Source organism: Alosa sapidissima, chromosome 16, assembly GCF_018492685.1.
Source record: "Alosa sapidissima isolate fAloSap1 chromosome 16, fAloSap1.pri, whole genome shotgun sequence".
In the NCBI taxonomy this organism is placed as follows: Eukaryota; Metazoa; Chordata; class Actinopteri; order Clupeiformes; family Clupeidae; genus Alosa; species Alosa sapidissima.
Genome location: NC_055972.1, coordinates 16,934,049 through 16,961,176, shown reverse-complemented (window position 1 = coordinate 16,961,176; position 27,128 = coordinate 16,934,049). Strand labels below are relative to the sequence as shown.

At 43.8% G+C, this 27,128-nt stretch overlaps 3 protein-coding genes across 8 annotated transcripts; 2 read left to right on the top strand and 1 right to left on the bottom strand.

Annotated features, from left to right (window-relative positions):
• On the bottom strand, positions 1-11,369 carry nolc1 (nucleolar and coiled-body phosphoprotein 1). 4 transcript variants are annotated; one of them, XM_042066247.1, is made up of 16 exons: positions 11,328-11,369; positions 8,017-8,137; positions 7,409-7,464; positions 7,101-7,255; positions 6,830-6,927; positions 6,584-6,710; positions 5,674-5,786; positions 5,363-5,492; positions 5,038-5,184; positions 4,860-4,949; positions 3,747-4,411; positions 3,362-3,614; positions 2,211-3,194; positions 1,844-1,983; positions 1,365-1,448; positions 1-1,223 (listed from the first exon to the last, which is right to left on the bottom strand). In XM_042066247.1, exons 2-16 carry the CDS (start codon positions 8,125-8,127, stop codon positions 1,065-1,067), a joined length of 3,312 nt encoding a protein of 1,103 aa, XP_041922181.1. In that variant the 5' UTR covers positions 8,128-8,137; positions 11,328-11,369; the 3' UTR covers positions 1-1,064. The 4 variants fall into 4 exon arrangements, with proteins under 4 accessions (XP_041922181.1, XP_041922180.1, XP_041922178.1 ...); XM_042066246.1 differs by having other exon boundaries at positions 3,362-3,818; positions 3,945-4,411; XM_042066244.1 differs by having other exon boundaries at positions 3,362-4,411.
• mrps6 (mitochondrial ribosomal protein S6) lies at positions 8,277-9,737 on the top strand. 2 transcript variants are annotated; one of them, XM_042066262.1, is made up of 2 exons: positions 8,277-8,874; positions 9,081-9,737. In XM_042066262.1, the coding sequence occupies exon 1, from the start codon at positions 8,488-8,490 to the stop codon at positions 8,857-8,859; it is 372 nt and encodes a 123-aa protein (XP_041922196.1). In that variant the 5' UTR covers positions 8,277-8,487; the 3' UTR covers positions 8,860-8,874; positions 9,081-9,737. The 2 variants fall into 2 exon arrangements, with proteins under 2 accessions (XP_041922196.1, XP_041922195.1); XM_042066261.1 differs by having other exon boundaries at positions 8,340-8,874; positions 9,076-9,737.
• Positions 11,324-27,128, top strand: LOC121685635 (prosaposin). 2 transcript variants are annotated; one of them, XM_042066250.1, is made up of 15 exons: positions 11,324-11,462; positions 17,997-18,130; positions 18,441-18,515; positions 18,771-18,896; positions 19,689-19,880; positions 20,110-20,253; positions 20,571-20,627; positions 21,484-21,489; positions 22,427-22,606; positions 23,246-23,338; positions 23,899-24,082; positions 24,374-24,537; positions 25,440-25,520; positions 25,780-25,887; positions 26,069-27,128. In XM_042066250.1, exons 1-15 carry the CDS (start codon positions 11,432-11,434, stop codon positions 26,102-26,104), a joined length of 1,611 nt encoding a protein of 536 aa, XP_041922184.1. In that variant the 5' UTR covers positions 11,324-11,431; the 3' UTR covers positions 26,105-27,128. The 2 variants fall into 2 exon arrangements, with proteins under 2 accessions (XP_041922184.1, XP_041922185.1); XM_042066251.1 differs by lacking the exon at positions 21,484-21,489.

Here is a 27,128-nt window from a genome sequence, read left to right as displayed (position 1 = left end):
TGAAGTTTCTTTCTTTCGCCTTTAATTGATGATGACTAGCAAGAGAAAGTAAGAGATAATACAACACTGTAGTTGTCAGTAAAATAGTTTGTATCGAAATAAAAAGGCTTAGTAGGTCCATAGTAAGGGGATGGCTCATTATCAAGATGTGCTTGTACAGGGTAGTTAGTTGGTGTCCAAGAACTGACCTCTGCTAGAGTTGTCAAATCTATGTGTAGCAAACGTATGGCTTCTGGAGGTGTACAGTGAATACAACTATACCCATGATAGGCAAGCAGACTTATAAATATATACAGTACGTAAAACAGAAACAGTTTGCTCCTGTGGGGTAGTCATTGAGACCCAAATTAGTTTTATCTTCAACAGAAACACAGTTAGCTGATCTTCACATTGTAGTAAAATATTCTCTAACCAAACCAAAATGAGAATGCTGACAAAACAGTACAATCAATGTACAAGCAAAAACATTGACATACATTAACCCTTGAAATGAAATTGAGCACAAACCAACATCCATAACAAACTTGTATAAAATTAAATCTTTCCATTCAAGCAAGACTATCCAAGATTCCCAGGGGCTAAGTTACGTTTAAGAAAGAAAAAAAAGAAAAGAAAAATCCAACCATCTATTCAACATCATTCAAACCGCTATCTTTAAGTGTCCTTCTGACTCCATCTGGTGGGCAAGAGCCGTTACTGCAGCCAGCTGGTAAGTCACCGGAAAGGCCAAACACCCTGCATGCGTGGAAGCACTACTGCCCAGCAGCCCTCGGAGCCTGTCCACTGCAGCGCTGCCCGTGCCCACCTCGCCATTACACGGCAGTGGTCCTGCCTCACCGGTCAAACTGCAGAGCAAGAGCGAGACCAGCTAGCCACGTACCAGCTTGAGGTGCTTGCTGGGGGAGAGTGAGGGGGAGGAGGAGAAGAAGGTTGCGTGTGGAGAAGTCTTGTTGGGGTGTGGGGGGGGTCAGCCAACTTAGACAGTCCTAGCTAAGAGCTGTAGGGGGCGGAGCCGAGTTCAACCGAGACGTCCAGGGGAGGGGGGGAGGGGAACCGCGAGGCTTTCAGTCACTGTCAAACTTGATGGAGTGGACAGCAGTGGAGATGGCGCCGCCCACGTAGCTGCCACGCTTCTTCTTGGTCTTCTCGTGGCGGAACGACTTGCCTTTGGTGAATTTGAGCACGTTATTGGCCTTCTGGCCCCAGTCGCCAGTAGCTCCGCTCTGAAAAACGGATATAAAAAAACAACACATTTTCACCACCACACAAAATAGAGCATATTTACAAATAACGGGCTTTTCCCCCGTCCCTCAACAGTCCTGCATCAATACTCATGAGTAAACACTGAAAGGAAGAATTCTCACCTTTGCATCAAAGGAATTGTCTGCCAATCGAGGGTCCACTTCAATCTCCTCTTCTCGTATTCTTCTGAAGGGAACACTGGCATTCTTGAGAAGAGGGGAAAGAGGAGTTAGTCACTAATGTCTTCGTTCATACCACCCTATTTTATACAAACTATGGTCTCACCATAAAAGCTAGGTCAAACTAAGGATCTAGAGGCCAAAATACCAAGGACCCACAAGGGGATGGGGGAAAAGCTTTTTGAATATTATTTTAATAAATAGTACACCATGGCATAGAAATACATAATATACAATGTATAATTTCCCCATCTATGACCAATAAGCCAGTAGATTGGAAGTTGTAAAGTCCAAGATTAACTCATAACAGATAACACTGTAGATCCCAGAGCTGCAGCCATTGCTGGCCTACTCTGCCCGTCACTGACCAACATGAACATGAACTCAGCCATCCTTCCCTGTGACTGAGGGCAGCACCTTACCTTTTTATTGACCTTAGGAAATGAGTGGGGAGTGGAGGTCTTCAGTTTTTTTATTTGGGGCGTCTTTGCTGCTGATTCATCTTCCTCCTCCTCCTCCTCCTCCTCATCTCCCTCTTCTCTTGTCCTTTTGCCATTTGTGCCTAAGAAAATGGAGACTTAACACATTCATTTGCCTCTCATATCAAAGGTTTCAATTACAGTGAGCAGGTTACAATAGAACATCTTTAACCAAATCTATTTCTGTATTGTATATAGAAATAGGATTAAGGATATTTATTCTGGTCTGCCGCTATTGGCCAATTGAAAGGCTCAGACATTTTGCAGTGAAGATATGAGTCAACTCTCTTCCCGCTATATCAGCCCCTACCATTAGTGATGGGTGTCACTGCTGGGGTCTTAGGAGTGGCGGCCGTCTTTGGCGTCTTGGCCTCCTCTTCCTCATCCTCAGATGAGCTGTCGGACGAGCTGCTCTCCTCCTTGGCCGCGGGCGTCGCTGCAGGTTTAGGTGTGCTTTTGGCAGCCGGAGTTCCAGCCACTGGCTTAGCCACTGCCTCTTCCTCGTCGGAGCTGTCATCGCTGGAGGAGGACTCCGCCTTGTTGGCGGGGGTTTTGGCTACTGGGGCGGCGGCCGGAGGAGTCTTTGCCGGCGCTGGTTTTCCATTGCTGGCAGTAGCAGCAGCAGCAGGCTTGCCCTTTGCCTCCTCCTCGTCGCTGGAACTGTCCTCCTCGCTGCTGCTGGACTCTGCCGCGGCTGCCTTCGGCGCGGTGGGGGCGGGTGGCGTTTTCGCTGCAGGAGTCGCTGGCTTCTTCGCAGCAGGGGCTTCGTCCTCCTCGTCCGAGCTGTCAGAATCGGAGCTGCTCTCCGCTGCGGCCGCTTTGGCCGGTGGAGCGGCCGCCTTCGCAGGCGTGGGTTTTGCCGGTGGGGTTGCGGCGGCTGCTGCTGGCTTCTTGGCCGGCGGCTCCTCGTCTTCGTCGGAGCTGTCGCTGTCGGAGCTGCTTTCCGTGGCTTTAGCAGGTGGAGCGGCTGCCTTGGCCGGCGTAGCTTTCGCAGGTGGAGCTGCTGCTGCTGACTTAGCGGGTTCCTCCTCCTCGTCAGAGCTGTCGCTATCAGAGTCCGAGCTGCTTTCTGCTGCTTTAGCGGGTGGGGTGGCAGCCTTCACGGGTGGGGGAGCAGCAGCAGCTGCTGCAGGCTTCTTAGCCGCTGGCTGTTCCTCTTCGTCAGAACTGTCACTGTCCGAGTCCGAGCTGCTCTCCGCTGCCTTGGCGGCTGCTGCTGGGACTGTTGCAGGCTTGGCTGGAGGTTTAGCTGCTGCCGGTACAGCTGGGGCCTCATCTTCAGAGCTGTCAGAGTCTAAAACCCACACGCACGCACACGCACACACACACACACATATTAAGGATAGGGTGAAGACACCTCATATAAGACCAAAACATAAGAGCACGTTTTGGCTGACCTTTTAACATGTGGTGCAATTGTACTAACACCAGCCTTCATTAATTATATCCCTCTTAGCTCACCTGAACTTGATGAATCCTCTTTCTTTGCTGGTGCAGCTTTAGCTGGGGTGGTCTTAGCTGGGGTGGCCTTAGCTGGGGTGGCCTTAGCTGGGGTGGCCTTAGCTGGGGTGGCCTTAGCTGGGGTGGCCTTAGCTGGTGCCTCCTCTTCCTCATCCTCCGAGCTGTCAGAAGAGGAAGACTCCTCTGCAGCAGCAGCAGGGGCAGGAGCTTTAGCTGGGGTGGCCTTGGCCGGAGTAGCCTTGGCAGGGGTGGCCTTAGCTGCTGGAGCTTCCTCCTCCTCATCCTCAGAGCTGGACGATGAAGAGTCTTCCTCTGCAGCTGGGGCCTTCGCTGGAGTAGTCTTAGCGGGAGCAGCCTTAGCCGGAGTGGCCTTGGCAGGGGTGGCCTTAGCTGCTGGAGCTTCCTCCTCCTCATCCTCAGAGCTGGACGATGAAGAGTCTTCCTCTGCAGCTGGGGCCTTCGCTGGAGTAGTCTTAGCGGGAGCAGCCTTAGCCGGAGTGGCCTTGGCAGGGGTTGCTTTAGCTGCTGGAGCTTCCTCCTCCTCATCCTCAGAGCTGGACGATGAAGAGTCTTCCTCTGCGGCCTTCGCTGGAGTAGTCTTAGCGGGAGCAGCCTTAGCCGGAGTGGCCTTGGCAGGGGTTGCTTTAGCTGCTGGAGCTTCCTCCTCCTCATCCTCAGAGCTGGACGATGAAGAGTCTTCCTCTGCCGCTGGGGCTGCTGCCTTCGCTGGAGTAGTCTTAGTGGGAGCAGCCTTAGCCGGAGTGGCCTTAGCGGGGGGAGCCTCGTCCTCGGACTCATCCTCTGAGCTGGAGCTGTCCGATGAGTCTTCCTTAGCCGCAGGAGCCTTCACTGGGGCGGCGGCAGCCTTGGCTGCAGGCTTTTTCGGAGCTTTTTGCGGAGCTTCTTCCTCGTCCTCTGAGCTGGAGGAGGAGGACTCTTCCTCAGCTGCAGGGGCGGCTTTAGCGGGTGGGGTTTTGGCTGCCGGGGCAGCTGCTGCTGGAGCCGCTTTAGCAGCAACCTTTGGCTCTTCCTCATCCTCAGAGCTGGAGTCTGAAAGAGCAGAGAGTCATTAAACTTTAGAGGGTGTGTCTGTGAGCATGAGCGTGTCTGTGTGTGTCTTTGTAGGAGAGAACAGTGGCATTTACCCTAAACAAAAAGCAACAGGGAAAGTGCCCTTTGCAAATTAGATCACAGCACTCAGTGGTTCGGATACAAATCACCACATTGCCATTTCAGAGCTCAGGTCTCTTCATTTCCATTAAGCCTGCCAACACATTCACTTACAATGAAAGGCACATTTAAGGCATACAATTACCCTTGACATTCCACCAGTTAAGTAGCCCTGGCCTTCAGAAAAAAACAGTAATGGGACACTCCATATTTGTAGCCTACCAATGTCAAAGTCCTCAAATATAAGGAGTGGAATATGAGCAGCTGACATTCGTAGGGAGAGAATTAAATCTTTTGTATACGCTTTGTTCTTTTTTCCATAACATACCAGAATCTGAACTGGACTCCTCTTTCTTGGCAGCGGCAGCAGCAGCAGCAGCAGCAGCAGCAGCAGGCTTAGGTGGAGGTGTCTTGGTGGCTGCAGCAACAAAGAAAGCAACAGAATTACAAAACAGCCCACAACATTCAGGGCAGCTACAATAGAATACTTAGAATACAGTTCCTACCAGCAGCAGGTGCCTTCTCCTCCTCCTCCTCATCACTACTATCCTCACTGCTGTCAGAGGACTCCTCCTTTGCTGGGGCCTTCTTGCCCCCCGCTGGGGTGGAGTTAGTCTTTACAGCAGACGGGGGAGGTACAGCACTGTACTGCCCTGAAAAGAATACATACATAAAGAGCTCATATATGCAATGTATAAATGGACACATATCAGATCACATGAATGTACATAGTTGACCCCATGTGTGACTCTAGTAATCACTCATTCAGACAGAAGGCAGATGGGCAGGAACACTGATATGTGTGTGTGTGTGTTTTTTTTGCTAATGTACCGGCTTTGGGTTTCTTGCTGGGAGGGGCCGCCTCCTCGTCTGAAGAGGACTCGTCCTCACTGCTGGACTCTACTGGGGCGGCAGGCTTGGCAGGAGGGGTCTTCACTGGCGCTGCGGGTTTAGCAGGGGCCTGTGAGACAAACAACAACATAGCTAAGAATTCTCAAATGAAAGAACACATTTTTTACAAATTAAATATAAAAAAATTGTCCAAGTACTGATTGGTCTTCCAAGGGTTTAGCCATTATATTTTAGGATACCAGGTGCTATTACCTAATGTAGCCACACAGTGTGAGGGGCGGTAGCAATACCTTAGCTGGTTCCTCGTCTTCAGAGTCGCTGGAACTGTCCTCACTGCTGCTGCTCTCCGGTTTCTTCTTAGCTGCCGTCTTAGGTGCAGCAGCCGCGGCCTTCGGAGGGGCAGCTGTGGATCAACACTCATTAAAGCAAGGCTTCGCTTCACACATCAACCACACAAACGCTATAAAGCACCGAAATGTGAAAAAGGGGGATTTGGTTTTACAATGGGGTTTCAAGTACAGTGCAATAAAATTAAATAATTTTTTAAATTAGCATGTTGGATCGGTATGGAATCATTTTCGTTCATATTCCAGATTGACATCCTGCCCTTCTTTCGACTACATGTTATAGTCACAATATTAAGTCAGTATTAACTCCATTAATTAAGTTCACAGTTTGCAATATAGTCTGATTGTTGGAGAAGTCTGGAAGAACCTACCTTTGTATCAACTTTCTACTCTCCTTATAAATTACTGTGCTTGTGCTCCAACTGACTTCCTGTTGTAATTAAGGCAGGATATTACAGGATATTTTTAGCTGCTGCTGACTTTGTACTCCTAGACACTTCACATTCTTCAATAAAAGATTATTTGTGCCAACAACTATTACAATAAATATTCTTAAGGAAAACACATATGTTAAAGCTTATTACTGAGATTGTTTAACCGGTCTGCACTCTACAGCTGTGTGCAGACAACCAGCGATTCACACATAGCCAATGGTTCTTTAGCCTGTAATCGCTGAATTAACATTTCAGTCTCTCGTCACTAGTTTGTTCCTGTCTGAATGCTGCTTCAGTTGCAAGAATACACTGAAGAGATAATCACTATTAAATAATAAATGCATCATCCCTTCTTTGGCTTATTTCTTATTTCTGAGTTTAGTGTGTGTGTGTGTGTGTGCGCACGCGGGCACGCGCACCTGCTGCTGGCTTAGCTGGAGCTTCATCTTCAGAGTCAGACTCTTCGCTGCTGGAGCTGGCGTCCTTCTTCCGGCCCGCCACAGCTGGTGACGCGGTGGGGGCGGGAGAGGGAGCAGCAACCACTTTCTGTGGGGAAATACGGACACATTTAACAAAAACTACAGAAGATCCACACGCTTTACAAAAATATGAAAAGACACACAGACGACAACCGCCAAAGGTGGTGCAAATGTTCACATTCCCACCTTTGCAGGAGTTTTCGCATCTGCTTCATCCTCAGAGTCGCTGGAATCCTCGCTGCTGCTGGACTCTGCCTTAGCTGCTGCAGGCTTGGCTGGAGCTGCTTTGCAGACAAACATACCATTCTCAGTATCAATCAGTATAAGCAAACGCACTATTAAATAAACTCAACCACATTAACATTAAGTTTGAAATTGAAAAAATGACCTAGGGCCCTCTCCTTGTTTGCTGTGAATGCTTGTCAATTGCCCCACAACGAGTACAGCTTAGATGTACCTGCAGGTGGTGTTTTCACTGGGGGTGCCTCATCTTCATCACTCGATTCCTCCTCACTGGAGCTCTCTGCATCCTTCTTGGCCTTCTTGGCTGAAGGACCATTGGGTGCCTCAGGACCATTAGTAACAGCCTTGCGCTTCTTCGCTTCAGGTGATCTAAGATGGGATGCGTGACAAATATTTCGTTTTAAACTCCACCAATAAGAACAGCTTACTAGCCTACATCATGATCCATTATAGCCACACCACCAGATAACCACCACAAAAAAAAAAATCGTCATTCATTTTCGACACTGATGATGTACTTACTTCACCCAGAAATTGAAGATGTCAACGAGGCTTTCTTCATTTTGGTCCTGGGGTTTCTAATAGGAAGATATTCAGCAATTGCTTGAAAAGAGCTAGCTGCTACAGGTTTTTTTTCCATACGTTATCTGAACAACAGGTCATTTTCATCCGAACAAAATGAGATTTCAAGAAATTACAGTCATATGCAGCCGAAATGATATAAATACCGTTTAAGGGGGATAACAAACTAGGTAGGTAGCAAGGATATTTACCACGCGGGCACAAATTATGATTAAGAAAATAAGCTACTAATTAGACTCGAGTTACAACTGTCTATAAACTTTGTTACGTATTAACCAACATGAGATGGAAACGAGGACAACATGATAACATGTATAATAAAGTCTCAGAATTCATAAAAGTTTTTATGAAGAAACGAGTGCATCAATCAAATGCAAAACACTGGAAACTATTATTAGGAAAAATGCATAGTCGCAAACACGTGTTCAGGACAAACTGTACGATACACGCATGTTCTTCCAAACTCCTCCAGAACGCCACCGGCAACTACGACATCATAGAAATACTGTTGTCATTTTCAGCCAAGACATAGGATAACGATCCCTTACCACTTTAGACTGTTTAAGGAACTCCTTTGCTGCCTTTGAGAATTTATTCTCCAATAAAAATGAATATATGTGCTGGAACAGATCGCTGGGTACTGAGCTCTCCGCCGCCATCTTTCCACGACTCGTGTGTGTGGGGGCGTGTCGCTTGATAGCATTGTCGTCGCTGAAGAAGTACGTCAATCGCCTCGTTGTTTTTAGTGAGGGTAAAATCCCTGGTATGAGAGTTGGTATCATTTGCTTATTAAACAAATATTTATGTGCAGCGATTTATTGTGGTAGATACAAAATAATGATAATTAATAATAATTTCAGTAGCCAAGATGGCGTCAAAGGAAAACAGACGTAACGTCATCAATCTGCGCAACTTCCTAGGTCATTGGACTGGCATGGCTGTCTTCATGTCTGTAACGCTTGGTTAAATTGGAAAGCATATTAACGGTCTGATACAAGACTAAACAGCGATTATTAGCTATGCCACGTTATGAACTTTCTCTTATTCTCAAGGCCATGCAAAGGCCGGAGACAGCCGCTGCTCTTCGACGTACGGTTGAGACCTTGATGCAACGGGGCGCCATAGTCAGGGATTTGGAAAACCTCGGCGAAAGAAGGTTACCATACAAGATGTCCAAACACAACTTGCGACACACACGTGGCGGGTATTTTCTAATTGACTTTTATGGTTCTCCAAGTATGGTCGGCGATTTGCTTGATCACCTTGAACGTGATGTGGACGTTGTGAGACCCACCGTTTTAAAGAAGGAAGAGCCTCCACAAATTGTGTCGTACTGTTGCAGCGCTCCATCCTCTAAACCTGGCAGTACCTCTTCAAGCCATGGTTCCTAGAAGTCTTCCCGTTTGGTATGTTGTTAACGTTACTAGCCTGCCTAATGTTTTTTTTTTTTAATCGGCCAGTATTATCTATACAGCTTAACACTTTCAGAGATCGATATCTGTCAATTTCGCATAGTCATAGCCTAACTAGGCTAGCTTTTGGAACTGCTCATCAAAATGTAACTTGTGATTTTCTCACATATGTACTCATTGATTCTTTATCCACAGGGCAGAACCCCATCTTCAAGCCATCTAAACGTTTCTGTGTTGTCTCTTGATGTCTGTTGGAAACAACACAAATGAATAAATTACAGTTGTATATGTGACGTCATTTTGTCCGTGGGCCTCCTACCCTAACGTAATCCAGAATTACAAAATCAACATGCCGATGCCAAGAATCATTAAGTTTACAAAGGCCTGTTTAATATTTTCTGTACTTCTGCTTTGGTGAAACAACTCAATTATATACAGAAGACATGTATGTTTAACCAACTATTGGTATGATCTTCAATTTCAGTTTAATTGTAGGTCGTGAAGGAGACAAACTGTTCTTCCCGCATGGTTATGCACTATAGTTCAGTCCTACATCAACATGTAAGAAAAGTTTTGACTGCACAACATTGCCACATTTTTATGCCTTAGTATGATAGTTTGAAACTAAAAACTCTTGTCATGTTGCATTAAAGGACAATTGAACAATATAATATATGGATTATCCAGTGTTTCTATATAAAATTTAAATTTCACTTAGTCAAGTTAAACTTTCTGTTAATTTTCTGCCACATAACTTCACTTTGGAGAGGGGGGTCAGCCTGAATGGCATACAATAACACAGACGAACTTTGAAAAATATGTGTGTATGTAAATAAAACCAAATCTTTTAAACTTTATGCTTTAAAATGTTCTTTGAATTCTCAAGCATGTGTTGCATTGTATTCTCTGTGTGTATCTGTTTATTTAGGCTTATTAGCATGTAATGTCTTTCAGTCATGTGAGGCATTAGTAGTTTTACGTCAGCTCACACAATGCTCATGACATCAGAGATGATTGATCACATGTTCTGGCCTAAAAGGGAAACTGATCAGATAGATGGATAGATACTTTATTGATCCCCAGGGGAAATGCAAGGTCTCAGCAGCATACAGACAACACATACACATTCAGTGTATGATCAGTCTAAAATATGTGTTCTACCCCACAAGGCTGATCAAGTGAATAAACAGGGAGATTTTGGACAGATAAAGAGTTAGAAGTTCCTTAAGTCAGATAAAAAAGTAAGAGATAAACAGATTAAGAGTTAGTTAAGTCAATCAGAGACAACCTACATTGACTCCTTGAAGCACAAATCTAAGTAGAATGAGAGGAAAAGATTATATTGGGGAATTAGTACTTTGCACAGACAACAGCTGGATCTCTTGCATACATGCATGACAAAACAAGTAGACTTATGTGTCTTTGGTGGAGTTATGACAGAAATTTTTCTGTGTAGTTCTAATACTATTGTAATGCAGAGTAGGCCAAGGTCTTCCCTCTACACACAAAATGTGTTAACAAGTTTCCCAAAATGTCTTTGGAATCAAATCTATCTATGTATCTATCTCTTTATTTTAAATACCATTAATGTATCTGGATTCAGTTTACACTGACATGGCGGAATTACATTAGAAAGAAGAAGAATTAGCAGAGGTGGGACAAAGTCACTGTTTGGCAAGTAACAAGTAGGTCTCAAGTCAAGCTGAAGTTCAAGTCAAGACAGAGATGTCTTACCAAAGCCAAGTCGAGTCCAAGTCCTTATTTTTTTCAAGTCCTAAACAAGTCACTGTTGTATTGTGCAACCACATATTAATATGCCATCAATCATGCTTTCAATATCATTCTTATCAATTATCATACTTTACTAATTCAAAAAGTTTTAAACCACTTATAATCACAATCACAAGTCAAATGTCAAAGTTTTTGAAATGAATGACTTTAATAACTGACAATTCTATGTCCCAAGAGTCTTGCTATAACTTTAATTGTGAGGTGTGAGTGAGTTAGGAAGTGAATGTGTCATGTTAAATTTGTCATCATAGAGATTACCAAATGAATAGTATAGCAAGTTAAGTTGCAAGTCATTTCTAATTTTGTCAAGTCAAATCTGAAGTCATCAAAATCATGTCTCGAGTCAGTCATGTGGCTCGATTCAAACACCTCTGATAATTAGTATATTTGGCTTTCTTTTACATATTTAGCTTTTACATAGCTTTTAATGATCATCTTCCATTCCCACGCGTTGGCTATCACAGCACACCTTTAGAGAAGCCCCTCCACCATTAGGGTACAAAACGTTCAAAACATTAAAACTGCAGAGGGGGCGCCATTGAGGCATAGATCTAGGCTACTGCATACAAATCCTTTCAGCTGGGACAAGGAAGCGCACACTCCCAAAACAAGTCGTCACATGTCTACTAGTCACCTGACTGAGCCACGATAAATACTCGGATGAGCATTCGTTCTGCAATGCAGTAGGCTAGCTTCATAGCCAAGGGAAGATCACAGAGAATTTACAAACAAGTCAGTTTCTGATAAATACAGCGGTATCATGTTGCTTCTTGCTCTCTTTATCACGACAGGTAAGTCGTTGCTGGAAGCAGCACCAACTTTAATGAATAAAAATTCTCTTTTTGACATTCAGAGACAACTTAAACTAGGGTAACGTTAGACTACATCTTAGGTTACGTTAGCTAACGTGAAAGCGAAACTAGAGGGTGGGGATAAATTCAGTTGTTTTGGCCATTGTGTGTTAAATATGGGAAACGCTTAACACTAACGTTAAAGACGTTGTCAATTTTTCTAACAGCGAATGGCGTTAACGTTGATTGTATCCAAACCATTTAGCCATCTAGCACTAGCTTCTATAACGTTAGCTAGCCATCGATAGCTAACGTAAGCAGTGCATACGCACTGATAAATGAATTGCTAACTAACTGGTATATTTCAATTATCTATAACAATAACACGTTCACAACTAACCCCTACATTTAGTCGATATGCTACTTAACGTTACTCGGCTAATAAAACTGAACTTAGTTTCGCAGCCTTTATGGTTGGTTGGAGATTTGCAACATGGCATTAATGTTACATTAATGTTATGGTAACTAATGGTAGCTAGCTATGGCCTACCGATTACTAATATACACTCAACTACAAGACGGTGATATTTGATCTTCCCATTTAATGCTAACCTTCTTTTGAGTCGATCTTGAAAGTTAAAGTAACATTAACCTTTGCTAACGTTATCTAACTGCTAGCAGCTAAGTATGACACAACATATTCTAACGTTATAACTTTTGCTTACTAACGGTAACGTTCGTTAACGTCACCTTTCAGAGTTTGTTTGCTAAGTAACTTACCCCTGAAACAAACCACCTTTTCGGGCAACTTAATTTTAACATGTTTTGTTTTCAGACATTTCCCCTCAAATGGTACCGCTCTCTAAACTCTGCCTGCTGCTTTGTTTTCATGTTTGCTTCCATGTTTTGTAACTCCCCCCCCATGCAGAGGCACCTTCAACTTGTTATTGGAAACTGAGTTTGGATGATTCGAAATATAGCCTTTCATTTGAACTTCATCCGGTTTGAAGTTGGCCTTTTTACCCACTTGGCTTTTTTTGCCAACTCTTATCTTCGACTGTTACTTTACCTCTTAAATATTTGTTTATTCCGTCATCTCCGGGAAAGTGGATAAGTAACTTAGTTTAAAGGCCGTGTTGCAGGGTTCATTTTCCAACGAATTTGCTTGTTGGTAATAAACATTTAAACTGTTATCCATTGTATTTGTTGTTGGGTATCACAAAACGGAATATAATACGAAAAAGCAGGCACAATGCATTGCATTACGTCACCTTGGGGAGGCTATGCCAAAGCCCACCTTGAGAGTAATGAGAGGAGTAAAGAGAGAGGAGTAAGGGATTGTTCAGCAGTAAATAGCGCAGATTATAGATAAATAGATAGCATAGATATGTATATAGATAGCTAGATAGATCATGTCATTATGCTGGTCACGGGGGAAGCTCCTCGACTAGCGGCCAAAATGCACTTGCTTCCCTAGTTACTGCAGCTCTCCACCACAGTTTCCATCGGGACGGCACAGCCCACACAAGCACCTGCAAAACTGCGACTTGCCCATATTATCTCCCTCTTTGGTAAGCCGTACCCTGACTATGTCTATGGCAATCAATCACGAGCAGTAGTTATCGAAAATATTCATGCTGAAGACACGACCAGCCTAATCGGCGGCTAGAAGCTAGTTTGCAAGAACAGGGGTGGCTCACAGGTGGGACTGGAAAGTTAGCCCATAGCTAGCTATCATGATGCTTTATATTCTGATCTTCTGACTAAGTTTGTCCGGTAGCCTACTTATCTGAACTAACGACATGATCGCTATCACTAGATATATAGAAAATGCTGACTTTCACTTGGTGCTGTTCACTGACCGTAACAAAAAAAGTGTCGTAACGTTATAAGCATAATGCATTGAACTGAATAGGTGCATTATGTAGCCTCATAACGAGGCCTCTCAAATTCAGAAAATTGCATTAAACTAAAATCGGAAGACATTGTTATCTTTGTTAGATCATAGGGTAGCTGTGATATAAATGCTGTGACGAAATTCGAAGTGTAAATATACAAACTTTATGTTGAAAGTGTAACCGCGACCGTTTACCATAGGAATGAAGGTAAAACATACCCTCCAAAACAAGACCTCCCGAAATTCAGAAAAAAATACTAAATTGATATCAGGCACCGTTATTACCATTGGTAGATCATAGGGTAGCTGTGATATAAATGCTGTGACGAAATTCGAAGTGTAAATATACAAACTTTATGTTGAAAGTGTAACCGCGATGTCCATTGGAATGCATTGAAATTAATGAAGCGCAGATCATGTAGTGCCCAAAGTGACGTCATCACCGAATTGCGTAAAAAAAAAACTCGCTAATGCTACAAACAACAAAAACTGGCATTTAACACCATTTGGAGACATTTTTAAAAATTATATGCATATATTGAGTGCTTTATGTACCCATTAATCAACAGTGGTGGTTAACCTGCAACACCCTGCAGCTTTAACTTTTGTTGGTTTCTATATGGACATGTTGGGAGCTCTTTTTTTTTTTTTTTTTTTTTTTTTGTCCACTTTTTTTGTTTTATCATTTTTTGTTGAAGAAATTATGCTATTTGAAACCATTTTAATTTTGAATATTCCCTGGTCTATTTAAAAAAAAAAAAAAAGGCCATACATCACACTGATGTTTTATGCAAGAGTATGGTTATTGATGGGCTTTTGTCATGGCTCTGAAGTGCATTGCATTATCTGCCTAGATTGTATCTTATTTTTTGTGTACGGTATGTTTTATGCAATGGGTCTTCAGCATGGTGCATGGGCATGTTTTAGTTCCTGGATTGCTTGAGGTTAATCATTTCCAAGTTTGTGCTGCTGACCTATTTCTGTATGAATGAGGACAGGAGTGAGGTTTTTTTTGTTTTTTTCCTTGTATTCTAGGTCTGTCTTAAAAAGGTGGTGGTTTTTATTTTCTGATCATTGTATCAGATCTATATTTGAAGTCTTCCACAAAAAAAAAAAATATTTTCCACTCTCCCCTAGCCCTGGTCATCTTGCTTCATTGGAAACCTCTGTTCGCTTCTAATATGTTTTGGTTGTTTGTATCTGCTGCCTCTGTAACAAATAGCTAGTCAGATAATCATGTCCTTTTTGTCTTGAGTTAAGACTTGTTTGTTGGCATTAAGCCACTTTGCAAGTCTGAATAGAGACCCCTCATTGCACCCGGTGCAGTGCCCGTGTTTAGCATGCGCCACAGGGCCTCGCTGAGCATAGTTCTCCCCTCATCATGTGAGGGTGACTCAGTGGTTGATGAACTCACTCATTTTATGAAGATCTTGACCATTGTGGTCTAAAGTCAGCACTTAAATGCTGACCTCTTGACTCTGTACTTCGCTGCCTAGTAGAAAATAAGTCACCATATGCAGTTGTGAAAAATGACTATTGACTGCCTAAAGGGATGAACCGGCTAGTCAGGTCAGGTGACTGTTTGGACATGCCGACACTGATATGGGCCTTTCTGACACAAGCCAATATTACTTATGGTGCTTTAGGCCTACTGCTAATTTTTTCCCCCATGTGTGCTGTGACACAACCAGTCGTGTGTGCTGTGACACAACCAGTCATGTGCGTGCTAGTCTTAACCTATTCCCTAGACTGAAGTAAGGTCAGCACAGACTGAATAGGTGTAATAAAACCACACACACAGCCATGACCATTTACTTTATAGACCTATAACATGTAGCCTACCACAAAAGTTATGTGACTGGTCATGTGTTCTTGTTTTAATGACACAAGATGATTGCTGAAGTGGACTTGTAGTGCTCCTGCAGGACTGTGCTGTTAAGGAGACTGAAAAACAGCTTGCTCGTATTAATCTTGTGACTGGTGAACAGTGATCTCCCCCCTCCCAGGTGTCGGCCTACTGCTCTGTTAAAGCACGGCCTTATCATGCTACTCTTGGTAAACACCTGACTTCATCAGCTTCCAGTCATGCCTGACCTGATAATGGGTGCTTGTTACATGTAGGATTATGGGTTGCATTTCAGTTAGACTCTTGGTTCTTCCTTGTCCAAGATTCCTGTGGCATGTGTGGCAAACGTGTGCATGGCTATGGTATCAGTTATCCAGTGCAATGTTAGCCGACCTGTGATTGCACAGGGTGTAGAGAGGTTAGAGTTTAGTCTAGAGAAGAAGGAAGGAAGGAAGGCCTGTCTTCCATTATGAAAAGTTACACTTTGCAAACTACAGTATAGTAAGGACATTGGACTGTAGTCACGCAATCCATTACGGAGTTGTGGTTCATGGAGATGACTATTAAAGCCTTCTTTAATACTGTATCACATGGCTCTGTTAGATGCACTTTTCAAGGCCAATGCCTCATCTGTTCCTCTTTATCACTGGCCTCTTGTCGTCTTTCACTTCTAGCTTGCGGAACTTGGTTCCGCCTGGATGTTCTCCACATCATGACCTTGAAGTTTCAGATCCTAAGTCAATCAAAATCTGTGGATATTTGCGTTCTTAATGTCTCCCCACTGGTTTCTTTTTTAACATAATGGAAGTGAAAGCAGGAACCAAGTGGACTCACTGTGGTACTTCCCCACAGTCTTACACTATTGCTTTGTTACATCTGATCATTGGACTTTCATCCTCAACAGTATGTGCCTCAACAATATGTCCCCTCTGAAAGCTGTGATATTGGCGAATCAGATTGAGAAATTGAGCCGACATGATTTAGCTTGTTTTGCTTGGCTGTGACTGAACATATTCAGTTAGCAGTTGATCCATGCAACTTCCTAATTAGAACACTAGTGTTTGCTATTGCACTAATGGCATACCAGGCATAAAAAAAAAAAAAAAAAAAGGTTTGGTCCCTGTTGGTTGTCAGTTGAGGCCATGGGTCGGTAGGGATTTTTATTTTTTTAAAAAAAAAAATTTCCCCCCCCAGTGGCAGTAAGGGATGGGTAGAAAATCAGAGACTGTTTTTTGAGACTGTTGCGACCTAAAATGCCTGGATGGAAGTTCCGGTGTTGGCTGTTTCTTGTGGAGAAATTGCAGGAGGAAGTGAAAATTGCAAAAAAAAAATTTTTTTTTAAATTTAGGCCAATTAAGGTTAGTAAGACCAAAATCACACTGATCATCTTGATGCTTATTAAAAAAGGATAATCAAAGGTAAATGGTAAGGATTGCAGAAAATCAAAGTAGGCCTACTTTATTTGTGAAAATGCTTTGACTGAGGTAATTCACAAAGCAGTATAACCTTTTGTAGAACTGTCCAAAAAAGACAGTCACCTAAAGAGATGGCATCATGTCATATGTTTCAATACATTCATATATTTTGTAATTGGGGGGCCACGCAGCGAAGCTCTAACAAACCCTCTAGCGCCACCAACAGGCCAAAGTTGGACATGCGTTCATGCACATAACTTTTGACCTGTTGGTCGATTTTCAAAAGTCAGGTATTGTTGGAATCCTTGGACCAAGCAGAGTTCAACGCACCCTATGACGTCATTTTCCGCCATTTTGGATTTCATCAAACACTTAAAATGTATTTATTGTCATCAAAACTGCAGAGGAACGAACACGTTAGGGCAGTCTTTGGTGTCATATGCAGAAGGTGCAGAAGTAAGTGTGCCATCTGGCTCAATATTCTGCGCGAGGGACTGTTGTGGTAGGTGAGATTTCGCGGTGACGCTACGATGATTGGTCAAATTTGCAAAAAAGTTGCGGTGTTTGGACAAAATTGCGAGTGCCTTGGTAAGTGATGAAAACAATCGTCTTCGTGAACAGCTGTGCATAGGCTACTTTGTAAAAGAGAGAATGCGCTCATCCCTATACATAACGCAAGGGGTAATTAATGTAATTATAGTTCGCCTTTTATTTGTGGATTTATTTAATGTAGCCTAGACTATTTAGTGTTATTTCTTCCCCAAGCTCATAAAATAAATTTGGGTCGCACATAAACCCAAATGTCGGTCGGAAACCAGAACCCAAGAAAAAAAATGTTATGCCCCATACCATACAGACTAATTGAGAGCACTGCTTGTTGTATCATGTAAAAAGGTAAATCAGTTTTCTAGGCCAAGTATACTGGCGCATACAAGAAATTTGGTCTTTGCATTTATCCCATCTGTGAATTAGTGAGCACACAGTGAACACGCAGTGAGTTGAAGCACACACTAATTCGGAGCAGTGAGCTGCCTTGCTACAGCGGCGCTTGGGGAGCAGTGAGGGGTTAGGTGCCTTGATCAAGTTACAAAATACGGTTTTGTCAGAGTAAACAACGACAATAGATTGTAACCCCAACCCAAATGCAAAGCAACAATCTGCCGTAATTGTATATTTTTCTTTCATAAGTGAAGGACGTCCTGTTTTTGTTGACCATTCCACCTGAAGATCCTTGGCCTTGGCTGAGCTGAAATCTTATGACCTTTCACTGACTGCCCCAGGGTGTTTTGGCAGGACATCACTGCATGCACATGATCCAATTGACAGGGAGCATAGTAAACATGGCTGGCAGTAACACTCCCTCTTCCTCTCTCTAGCTGTGGCCACCCCCCTGTTGGGGACGGAGCAGTGCGCCCGCGGCCCCCCCTACTGGTGCAAGAATGTGAAGACTGCCTCCCTCTGCGGTGCTGTGACCCACTGCCAGCAGAACGTGTGGAACAAGCCCCAGATGGTACGTTTGCCTCCTCTTCCCTTTTTACCCTATTTCAGTTTCCTTTAGTTCCTGTTCCCTATTCACGGTCCTCAAAGGCAAAAAAGCCCAAAAATATACTTTTAAAAAGAGAAACGGCTGAACTTGAAATGTATTAATAATATAGTCAATTAATCAACAGATAGAACACCGATTCTATTCAATAAATCTGTGGAATAGATTAGTCAATTGTTCTAAAAACCAAATGCAGATGCCATACTCATCAACCCTTTGAAATATAACATGCATATCACTGCCATGCCTTTAACATGATATTCCTTTTGCCTGGTAGAAATCTGTGCCTTGTGACCTGTGCAAGGAGGTGCTCATTGTTGTTGAACAGCTACTGAAGGACAATGCTACAGAGGTGAGCGCAGTTACTAACCTTCCCTGTCTGTTGTCTTAAATGTCAAATGTGTTACTGTTGTGTTACCTTAGAAAATTGGGACATCCTGGTATACAGTTTGCATTCCATTCCATTAGCTCCTGTGGCTCAGCTGTGCTGGCAAAACCAGCATCGTGGGCCTTAGACATTAGATTTAAATGCAGTGTATTAACAGCAACATTGTGTTCAGTGTATCCTTTATTGTGAATAACTTGATACTTTGTTCACTGTGTTTAGTCTGAGATCCTGAGCTACATTGATAAGGCCTGCACCCTGATCCCTGATGAGAGCCTTGCTGAAGAGTGCAAAGAGCTGGTGGACAGCTACTACCCCATCATCATCGGCATCATCAAGGGCGAGCTGGTGAGTGGGGCACCTATCAGCCATCTTGCTGCATTAATGAGTGGAGGAAGAGGAAGCCCAGTAGTATCATCACAGTAGGCAGTTTCCTCTATTGCCCACCACCAAGTGAATGCTGCCACTGCAGAGGTTATTGGGTTACTGAGGTTTATGCCACAAACATATTTGTGTTGGAAGTAGGGTGAGGGTACCAAGTGCCTCCATTTACGGCACCAAACTTTATTTTTATATGTGTATACTGTATACGCTGTTTTAAGGAAGTATGTGTGGTATTTCTGTCAACAGTAGTAGTGTAAATGTTGAGATCTTCAAGAATACCAATTTCTAGTTTTCCCAACAATGGGTATAGTGGACTGTCTTCAGTCTGATTTAGATTGTTTTGCCAACTTCTGTTGCCGTTTAGTGCTGGCTTTACCGACAAGTTTTGGCTAGAGTAATTTTCTGCTGAAGACTCATTCGGCTGGCCTTTCCTCAGATCATTTGTGTCTACTTAATAGTCCTGACGGATGTACACACAGTGTAGTCAGTAAAGGGATTCAGTGGGTGACATTTAGACTGCTCCCAGAATGCGGGAGGCTGAGCGAACAGACCTCCCTTTGTGAGATGGCTGCACTCGGCCGTCCGAAGGGCCACTGCTGGCGTTGGGTAATGGCCCCTGTCAACACAATCCCTTCTTAGATGGCAAAGAAGATCAGAGGATTTGGATTTCTTAACTCTTGAGTCTAACGTCAGTCATGTTCCTTGAGGTGTGTGTGTGTGTGTGTGTTGACATGTTGTTCATTGTGTTTTGTGCAGGAGGATCCCGCTGTTGCCTGTGGTGCCATGGGTCTGTGCAACAGCATGCAGGCCGCCCTGGCCAAAGCCCAGTCCGAGCTCCTGTCCAATGAGATCCCCCAGGTGGACCTGTCCCAGAGGGCTGCCCCCTTCCTTTTGAACATCCCTCAGCTACTCTACCCAGAGGCCCCCAAGCAGGAGGCCCCCAAAAAGGTGTGCTGTGCTGCTCTTCTCACCACCCCATCTCCATGACTACAACCATAGTTACCGTTGTCAAAATGCACATGTTTCTACTCCTGTAGTGCAATTCTTAGTTGTAGAATCATTTATTTGAAAGGAATAAAATGTCATGTTTTTCCCTATTAAATTCAATAAATTTAAGTCCTAAGTCCTAAATCCTCAATGTTCTTAAATGGTTTTCCTCCTCCTTCTGCTGTTCCAGGAGAATGGCGATGTGTGTGAGGACTGCGTCAAGTTCCTGACCGATACCCAGGAGCAGGCCAAGAGCAACGCCACTTTTGTCAACGCCCTCATCGCTCAGCTCGAGAGCCAATGTGACCTGCTTGGACCAGGCCTGTCTGACATGGTATGTGTGGGTCGCCACTTGAGAGCTTACATAGGGCGAAGTGCACAGGGGATATAGAATGTGTTTGTTTGTTTTTGTAGTTATGTATGTTTACCTTTTTGCTCAAACAACAGCTGCGTTGTTTTCCTTCCATCAGCAGTGGTAGATTTGACCCCTGTGTAATTGGATTTTCTTTGCAGTGAGGGAGTGAAACATGACTTGGTTTAATGGTAATGGCGAGTTGTTCTTGCAGGATGCATGGCATGAATGAATGAGTGGTTGTCTTCCTCTGCTCTTTTTTCTTAATGGTCTTCCCCTCTCTCCTCCCTTCTCTGCAGTGCAAGCAGTACGTTAGCCAGTATGCCCCTCTGGTGGTCCAGCAGCTCATGTCGATGGTGAGTAGGCACACTGCATTAAGTGTTACCTTCATTTTACGTGCTCCATTTTACTTTCTTCATCAATCTATACAAATTCATTTTTCATTCGACTTATTCAGGCTATGGCCATTGTAAACCAAAATGGGGTACACAAACCATAGGATTGATGTGTTTTATGCATTCGCCAGTAAGTGGCGAAAATGCATTAATGATCTAGTCAATGTACCCTGTAGCCTTGCTATGGTTTACAAAATGGCTGCCGCATGAATAACACAAATTAAGTCTTCTGTTATTCCTCTATCTATTTGTGATCATTAATCATATTAGCTCTCATTGGTGGTTTTACAGAGTATAGCTAGCCTGTATCCCTGTGTGTGTATTGATATGCCTTGGTTGGATAATGGCATGGATAATGGTAGTTTGTCTGCTTGAACTGACAGAAACTGGAGTAGAAATTCCCCTTTCTGGTACCGTATTTTCCGGACTATAAGTCGCACTTTTTTTTCATAGTTTGGCTGGTTCTGCGACTCAGGTGCAACATGTTTTTTTCCTCTTAATGACATTTTTTTAACTGGTGCGACTTATAGTCCGGAAAATACGGTAATTTGTTCTCATTTATTAGTCCTCCTGGCTTTGCTTCTCTTATTCCCATTATTAATCGGGTTGTTTATCTTCCCTTTTGTCTCCTGTATCTTTTCTCCTTATTTGGCTCCCTGTGCTTTCTCTCACTCTCTCTCTCACTCTCATTCTTTCCCTCACTCTTCTCAATCACTCTCATTCTTTCTCTTTCTTTCTGTCACCCCCCCCCCCCCCCCCCCCCCCCTCCCTCTCCTTCTTTCTCTTTGTGCTGTGGTTATCTCTGCTGGCCATCTAGGAACAGGTAGGTCTTTCTCCCATCTCTGTTTGGTTTACAGTCTCCCCCTCCGCTCCTGCTGTCTGTGCCGTGTTGTCATTCTCACTTGTGCTCACAACTCTACCCCCCCCCCCCCCCCCCCCCACACCCCACTAACGTTAACTCCCTGTGGTATTGTGTAGAATAGATTACTGATGTGTCCTAACATTAACCCCAACGTCTGTAGACATTGTTTGTTCTGGTTTTGAGATGTGTTTGCTTTTAAGATGTCCACCTAGACTGAGTAGTGCCCTTTTCCTTTATGTTTTATCTTTTTTTTCTGGAACAGGCTTCTGAGTAATGTAACTAAAACATGGGTATTTGTTTAGCTGTTTTGGCCATCGAAACAGACCAGTGAACCATACCTGCCATATAGCTAATAAAGTGACCAGTAGAAATGGGCAATTTTTTTTGGTTTCATTTGAAAACCTATGCCCTTAAAGGCAAAACTGACTGATTTTGTCTGCCTAGTCAGCAAGATTTGAACAAGAAACTCCAGTTTCACATCACGATCACCAGTATGTCACCCCTGAAACACTAATCCTCATCATTGTTAACGTACTAACAACTCAACCTAAACCAGCAGCAAGCAAATGACCACATTTGCTTGTTAAGATGGTAGTAGTCTAGCCACTGGGGCAAGCACTCTGACTATGGAAAGCTGGGTCTGACTGCATGTAGTTGGAATGACTGTGTATACATATACATAAGGCTTAGCATGTGTTGTGGAATATGGCCTTGTGTGCATGACTCTCAGTGGGAAAAGTCAAGCATGGACTTCAACCTCCTTGGCCAGTTATGGTTGTGCTCATGTGTCATTTGCATTTGTTGGTGGATTTGTGTGTCTGTCGTCTGTGTCTGTCTCTTTATGGACCATAAGAACAGTATAACAACTGCATCTCCTCTTTCCCCATGTTAAATGCAGCAACCCCATGAGATCTGTGCCCGTGCTGGCTTCTGTGAGTCTGTGGTGAAGTCTGTTCCCATGGAGACCCTGGTGGCTGCCAAGGTGGTCAAGTCCATCCCTGCCCTTAAGATGATCCCTGCCGTCAAGATGGTCCCCGCCACTAAAGTGGAGCAGCCCGCTGCAGTCAAGGCTGGCACAGTAAGACATGGCTGACCCTTCAGCTGACAACCTCAAACGAGTATTTTCAGCTCAACAGAAACCCACATGTTCCCTAGCGTGTGAGCTTAGTGGTGTGTGTACAGTGACACAGCTGGGGTGGTTCATTTTGGTTTTGACCACAAGCACTTTGGTAGCTCTTATTTTTTTTACAAATGGAGGTTATCTTTAACATCTGACCGGGCCAGATCACCCTATATGCACACTTCACAAGTTGCGTAGGGCCCCGCAAATTAATCAAGCCATGGTCTACGTTTGAAAAGTGTTGAAGGGAATCGGAGGGAGCCAGTATATATGTCTTTTGCAAGTGGCCAGACACAGGTGAAGAACAGTCAGCCTAAGCCAGTACTAGCAGCACACACCCTAAAGCTGGGGCAAAAAACTATATTTGATAACTTCCGTAGACATCCAAAATGGGGTGGGATGATTTAGAGTTCAGGTATGATGGCCCCTTAGCAGAAATTTGCTTAGGGCCCCATGGAGGTCTGAACCGGCACTGATTTCTGAGAACGTCTATCTTTTATGTAAAGCACAGTGACTTGCCTGAGCCTCTTTGTATGAAATCTGCTATACTACCCTGCCTAGCTCTGTAATTAATGCTGCTGTGTGTGTGTGTTGCAGAAGATGGTGCGCGCCCGTGACTCCCCCCAGTGTGCCGTGTGTGAGTTTGTGATGAAGGAGGTGGAGGACATGCTGCAGGACCAGCACACTGAGGTGAGGCCCACGCAGCGCAACAGTGGGGGGTGGAGGACTCTAGTAATACAAAGTATCAATGGGGGGGAAAAACGGCACTATGCAAAATACCATAGCAGGAAAAAACAACTCTATGCAAAATAACAATGTGAAAATACAGCTCTATGCAAAATGTCAGTGTTGGGGAAAACAACTCAACAGTCGATGTTATGGAAAGGTCTGTGTCTGTGGTAGAAGGATGAGTTAAAACAAAAGTGTTGATTCAAAAATGACTTCCTGTTGTCGCTTCTGCCTCTGATGTTTGAGTGTGTGAATGTGTAGTGCCCCCTTGTGTTCTAATAGTGGTGTTAGAAAGTGACTTCATATGTCAGGTGGACGGAGGTGGGGTCATTCTCACGGCCCTCTTTCTCAGTAAGCTGCTGAATGCCAGTATTAAGCTGTGACTCACAACAGAAGAGAAAGAAAACATTGTTTAGTTTCCAGAACACTGTTACAAAAATGGAATGTTTTTGTGAGCTGTATTTATGAAGTGTAAAAACACCCTCCACTAACCACTCTCCCGCCCTCTCTCCCCCTTTCAGGAGAAAGTGATTGCCACCATGGAGAAGGTGTGCTCTGTGCTGCCCAAGACCCTGTCCGCCCAGTGCAAGGACCTGATTGAGACCTACGGCCAGGCCATCATTGACCTGCTGCTGCAGGAGACCGACCCCCAGTCCGTGTGCATCATGCTGGGGCTGTGCAAACAGGCTGACCGCCTCTACATCCGTAAGTTTGCGCTCGGAAATGACTTCATCAGTCATGCACCACTGTGATAGCCTGATCCCCATTAGTCATTCAGAGTCCCTGGGGTGAAACCGGTTGTTCATTCGCACTGGATTCAATTATCTAAACATTAACTGATATGAGAGTAAGCCCTGTAGTTAACTTAAAGCCAAGTATTTACTGCACAATTAAAGGGAGCAGGTTAAGGTTTATATCAGTTTTTTTATTTTTTATTTATTTTATTTTTTTAAACAGTCCCTTATTTTCTTGACCGTCTCTTCTCCCCCTATCTAGCTGTGATGGACCAGACCCGCTTCGATAACGGCGGCTTCTGTGACGTGTGCAAAATGGCCGTGCGCTACATCGATGGCATCCTGGAGCAGAATGCCACCGAGGCCGAGATCGAGGATGCCGTCAGGAAGGTCTGCAACTTCATGCCCGAGAGTGTCCGCAGTGAGGTAAGAATCCAAACAGCAGTCTGGCTTCTCAACACTTCACAGGTCAGGACTGCTAGGGTCACGTTGTCCTAAGTTTGAAACTCCCCCAAAAACAAATTGTTTCTCCACTGTACTAAATCAGGGTACCCGCGGGGTCTTAAAAGAATTGAAAAAGGCTTAAATTGAATATTGTCAAATTAGGGCCTTAAAGTATTGCACTTCATTTACAAGGTCTTATTTTTTTTTTCATTTGGTAGAGTTAATGGATACCGTAATCAATTAGTTTCTGTAGAGACCATGATATTGTAGATCCCAAGCGGAAAATGTCTCTTCAGAAAATAAACAAACTATCGCTTTTATTTTGAAACTTGTGTTTATGGTTCTAATCCCTCAGTCATTCACGCCATTCTAAAGTGAAAGTGTGTGCAAGCACAGGTGTGTCTGAAATGTCAGCTGGAAAGATCGGGATGTCACAGATGGGATAGTTGTAACTTTGAGAATTAAGTATTCAGAACAAGTACAGTAATTTAAAAACTAGTAAATTAGCATAACAATGTAGCAGCATGTTTTCTTCTAATGTTGTGAGTGTTATTCTTCTGTTGCCATTTTGGCACAATCTGCTATTAGTCTAGGCTGCAGGTTAAAACATTTCAAATCAGCTTGACAAATGTAAGCCTAGTCTACCCTATTTTATTTATTTAATAATGTTAGCCTGAAAAAGCATATTTTTTTGGAACAGAGTTGGTATTAAATTTCATTTGAAGTGGTATTAAAGTCTTGAATATTAAGTTGGAGGATCCTGGGGGTACCTTGTTAATGCATTCAGCTTGGCTCAGTGCAATGTGCTTTATGCTTCTCTCGGTTTTAAGTGTGAACCCTCTCTGTTGTCCCTCCTCCTGTCTCTCGCTCCTCCTCCTGTGCAGTGTGACCAGCTGGTGGAGCAGTACGAGCCTCTTCTGGTCCAGCTGCTGCTCCAGATGTTGGACCCCGACTTCGTTTGCATGGTGAGCACTCCCTCATTTAGCGGACACTTCTCACTACAGATGTTACCGTGCAGATAATTGGAAGTAGGCTGATTTTAATTCCACATGTAACAGACTTGAGTCCAAACATATGGTGGGTATAAATAGGCCCTGTGAAGATGGCAAACCTGCGTCATGAGACATTTCTGCCTTTAAAATGGATAGGAAAAACTGCATGTGGAGACCCAGTTAGATGGTTGTAGTGTGGTGTCTGAGCCTCTGTGTACGTGCGTGTCCACAGAAAGTGGGAGCGTGCCCCGAGGGCCTCAAGCACCTGCTGGGACTGGAGCAGTGCAGCTGGGGACCTGCCTACTGGTGCAAGAACATGCAGACTGCCACACGCTGTAATGTGAGTGTCTCTCTCACTCACAGTTTTTACAGTCCATGGTTTAGAAATTGAAATGTACCGGTAAACGTATTGAGCCAATTGAGTGAAGGTTGCAGTCTGTGCTACATAAAATGGTTGTGTTAGTTAAGACTATTCTGGAATATGAAAATTAACGTGGGTTTGTTTGTGTGTTCGTTCCCAGGCGGTGGCTCACTGCAAGCGCCATGTTTGGAGCTAAAGAGGAGGACCAGCGCCACTGAAACCTGGGAAATTAAAGGAGAATTTGTTCTAGTGCTGCTTTCCTGTTTTTAAAAACTAAAACGATGATTTTCTTTTTTCCCCCCCCCCTTCCTTCTTTCTTTTTTTTTTTTTTTTTATCTTAAAAAGGGGAGATTAGATTTGAAATGACCACCACGTAACCATTTTGGAGCTAACATAAGCTGAAAACAGGAAGTTTTAATGAAGGGATGTCTACACAAGGGGATGGGGACAGGGCACGTTTCGCTTGGACTGGGTGACTTGAGTTAGTTTCTTTGTGTTTTTAGGTTTTTATTTCTGTCGCTGTAATTGCTTCTTGGATGTGTAATGAACTAGTGAGACTCGTGCAACACCTTTTTTTTTTTTTTTTTTTTTTTTTTTTTTTGACTGCGCAAAAAACGTCTCCCACAAATTGCTTAGCCTGGGCTAGGTTAGGGGAACAGGTTGTGCCTTGATTGCAAAAGGAGGTCTGAGATCTCGGAAAGCTGAGATCGTTTGGATGCCCCAGTAGCCCTGACCCCCCCCCCCCCACCCACACACACACACACACACACACACACCCTGTACCTGTCAAAATTACACAAATGGAAGGACCTGCGAGGCCAGTGTTCTGGATTTAGATATCTTTTGTGCTGCTTTTTTTTTTTTTTTTTTTGTCAAGACCAATCTGGACCCTCCCACCCCACCCCTCATGAAATGTGAAATTGATCTTTTTGATTTTTCTGAGCATTGATAAAGAAAAGACCGATTGATAGGTGGGTTAACTCTGAGGTTTTGTCGTTTAGGGGTGGGCTTTGCACATGTGAGTTTGTGTTTTATCTGTGGATGAATGGGAATGTCTGACATCCCACTTGACTATTTGGCCACCAAACTGCTCATTTAATCTGTATTTTCTGTACTAGATGCCGCTTTAGTGCACTCAATCACTGTTGGCTTCACTTTGTTTGGTCTGAGACATCTGTAAAGAGATTTTAATTGAATTAAAAAAAACGACTCCAAATCTA

Bases quoted from the DNA above. Each gene is read 5' to 3' on its own strand.
- nolc1 (XM_042066244.1), bottom strand. From the start codon at position 8,127: ATGGCGGCGGAGAGCTCAGTACCCAGCGATCTGTTCCAGCACATATAT. The intron at 5,185-5,362 runs GTACATTAGCAA...TATTCTTTTCAG, and splicing joins CAGCAAGAAACCCAAAGCCG to GGCAGTACAGTGCTGTACCT. The intron at 1,449-1,843 runs GTAAGGTGCTGC...CCTCTTCTCAAG, and splicing joins TTCCTAAGGTCAATAAAAAG to AATGCCAGTGTTCCCTTCAG.
- mrps6 (XM_042066262.1), top strand. From the start codon at position 8,488: ATGCCACGTTATGAACTTTCTCTTATTCTCAAGGCCATGCAAAGGCCG.
- LOC121685635 (XM_042066250.1), top strand. From the start codon at position 11,432: ATGTTGCTTCTTGCTCTCTTTATCACGACAG. The intron at 20,254-20,570 runs GTATGTGTGGGT...CCTTCTCTGCAG, and splicing joins GACCAGGCCTGTCTGACATG to TGCAAGCAGTACGTTAGCCA. The intron at 23,339-23,898 runs GTGAGGCCCACG...TCCCCCTTTCAG, and splicing joins TGCAGGACCAGCACACTGAG to GAGAAAGTGATTGCCACCAT.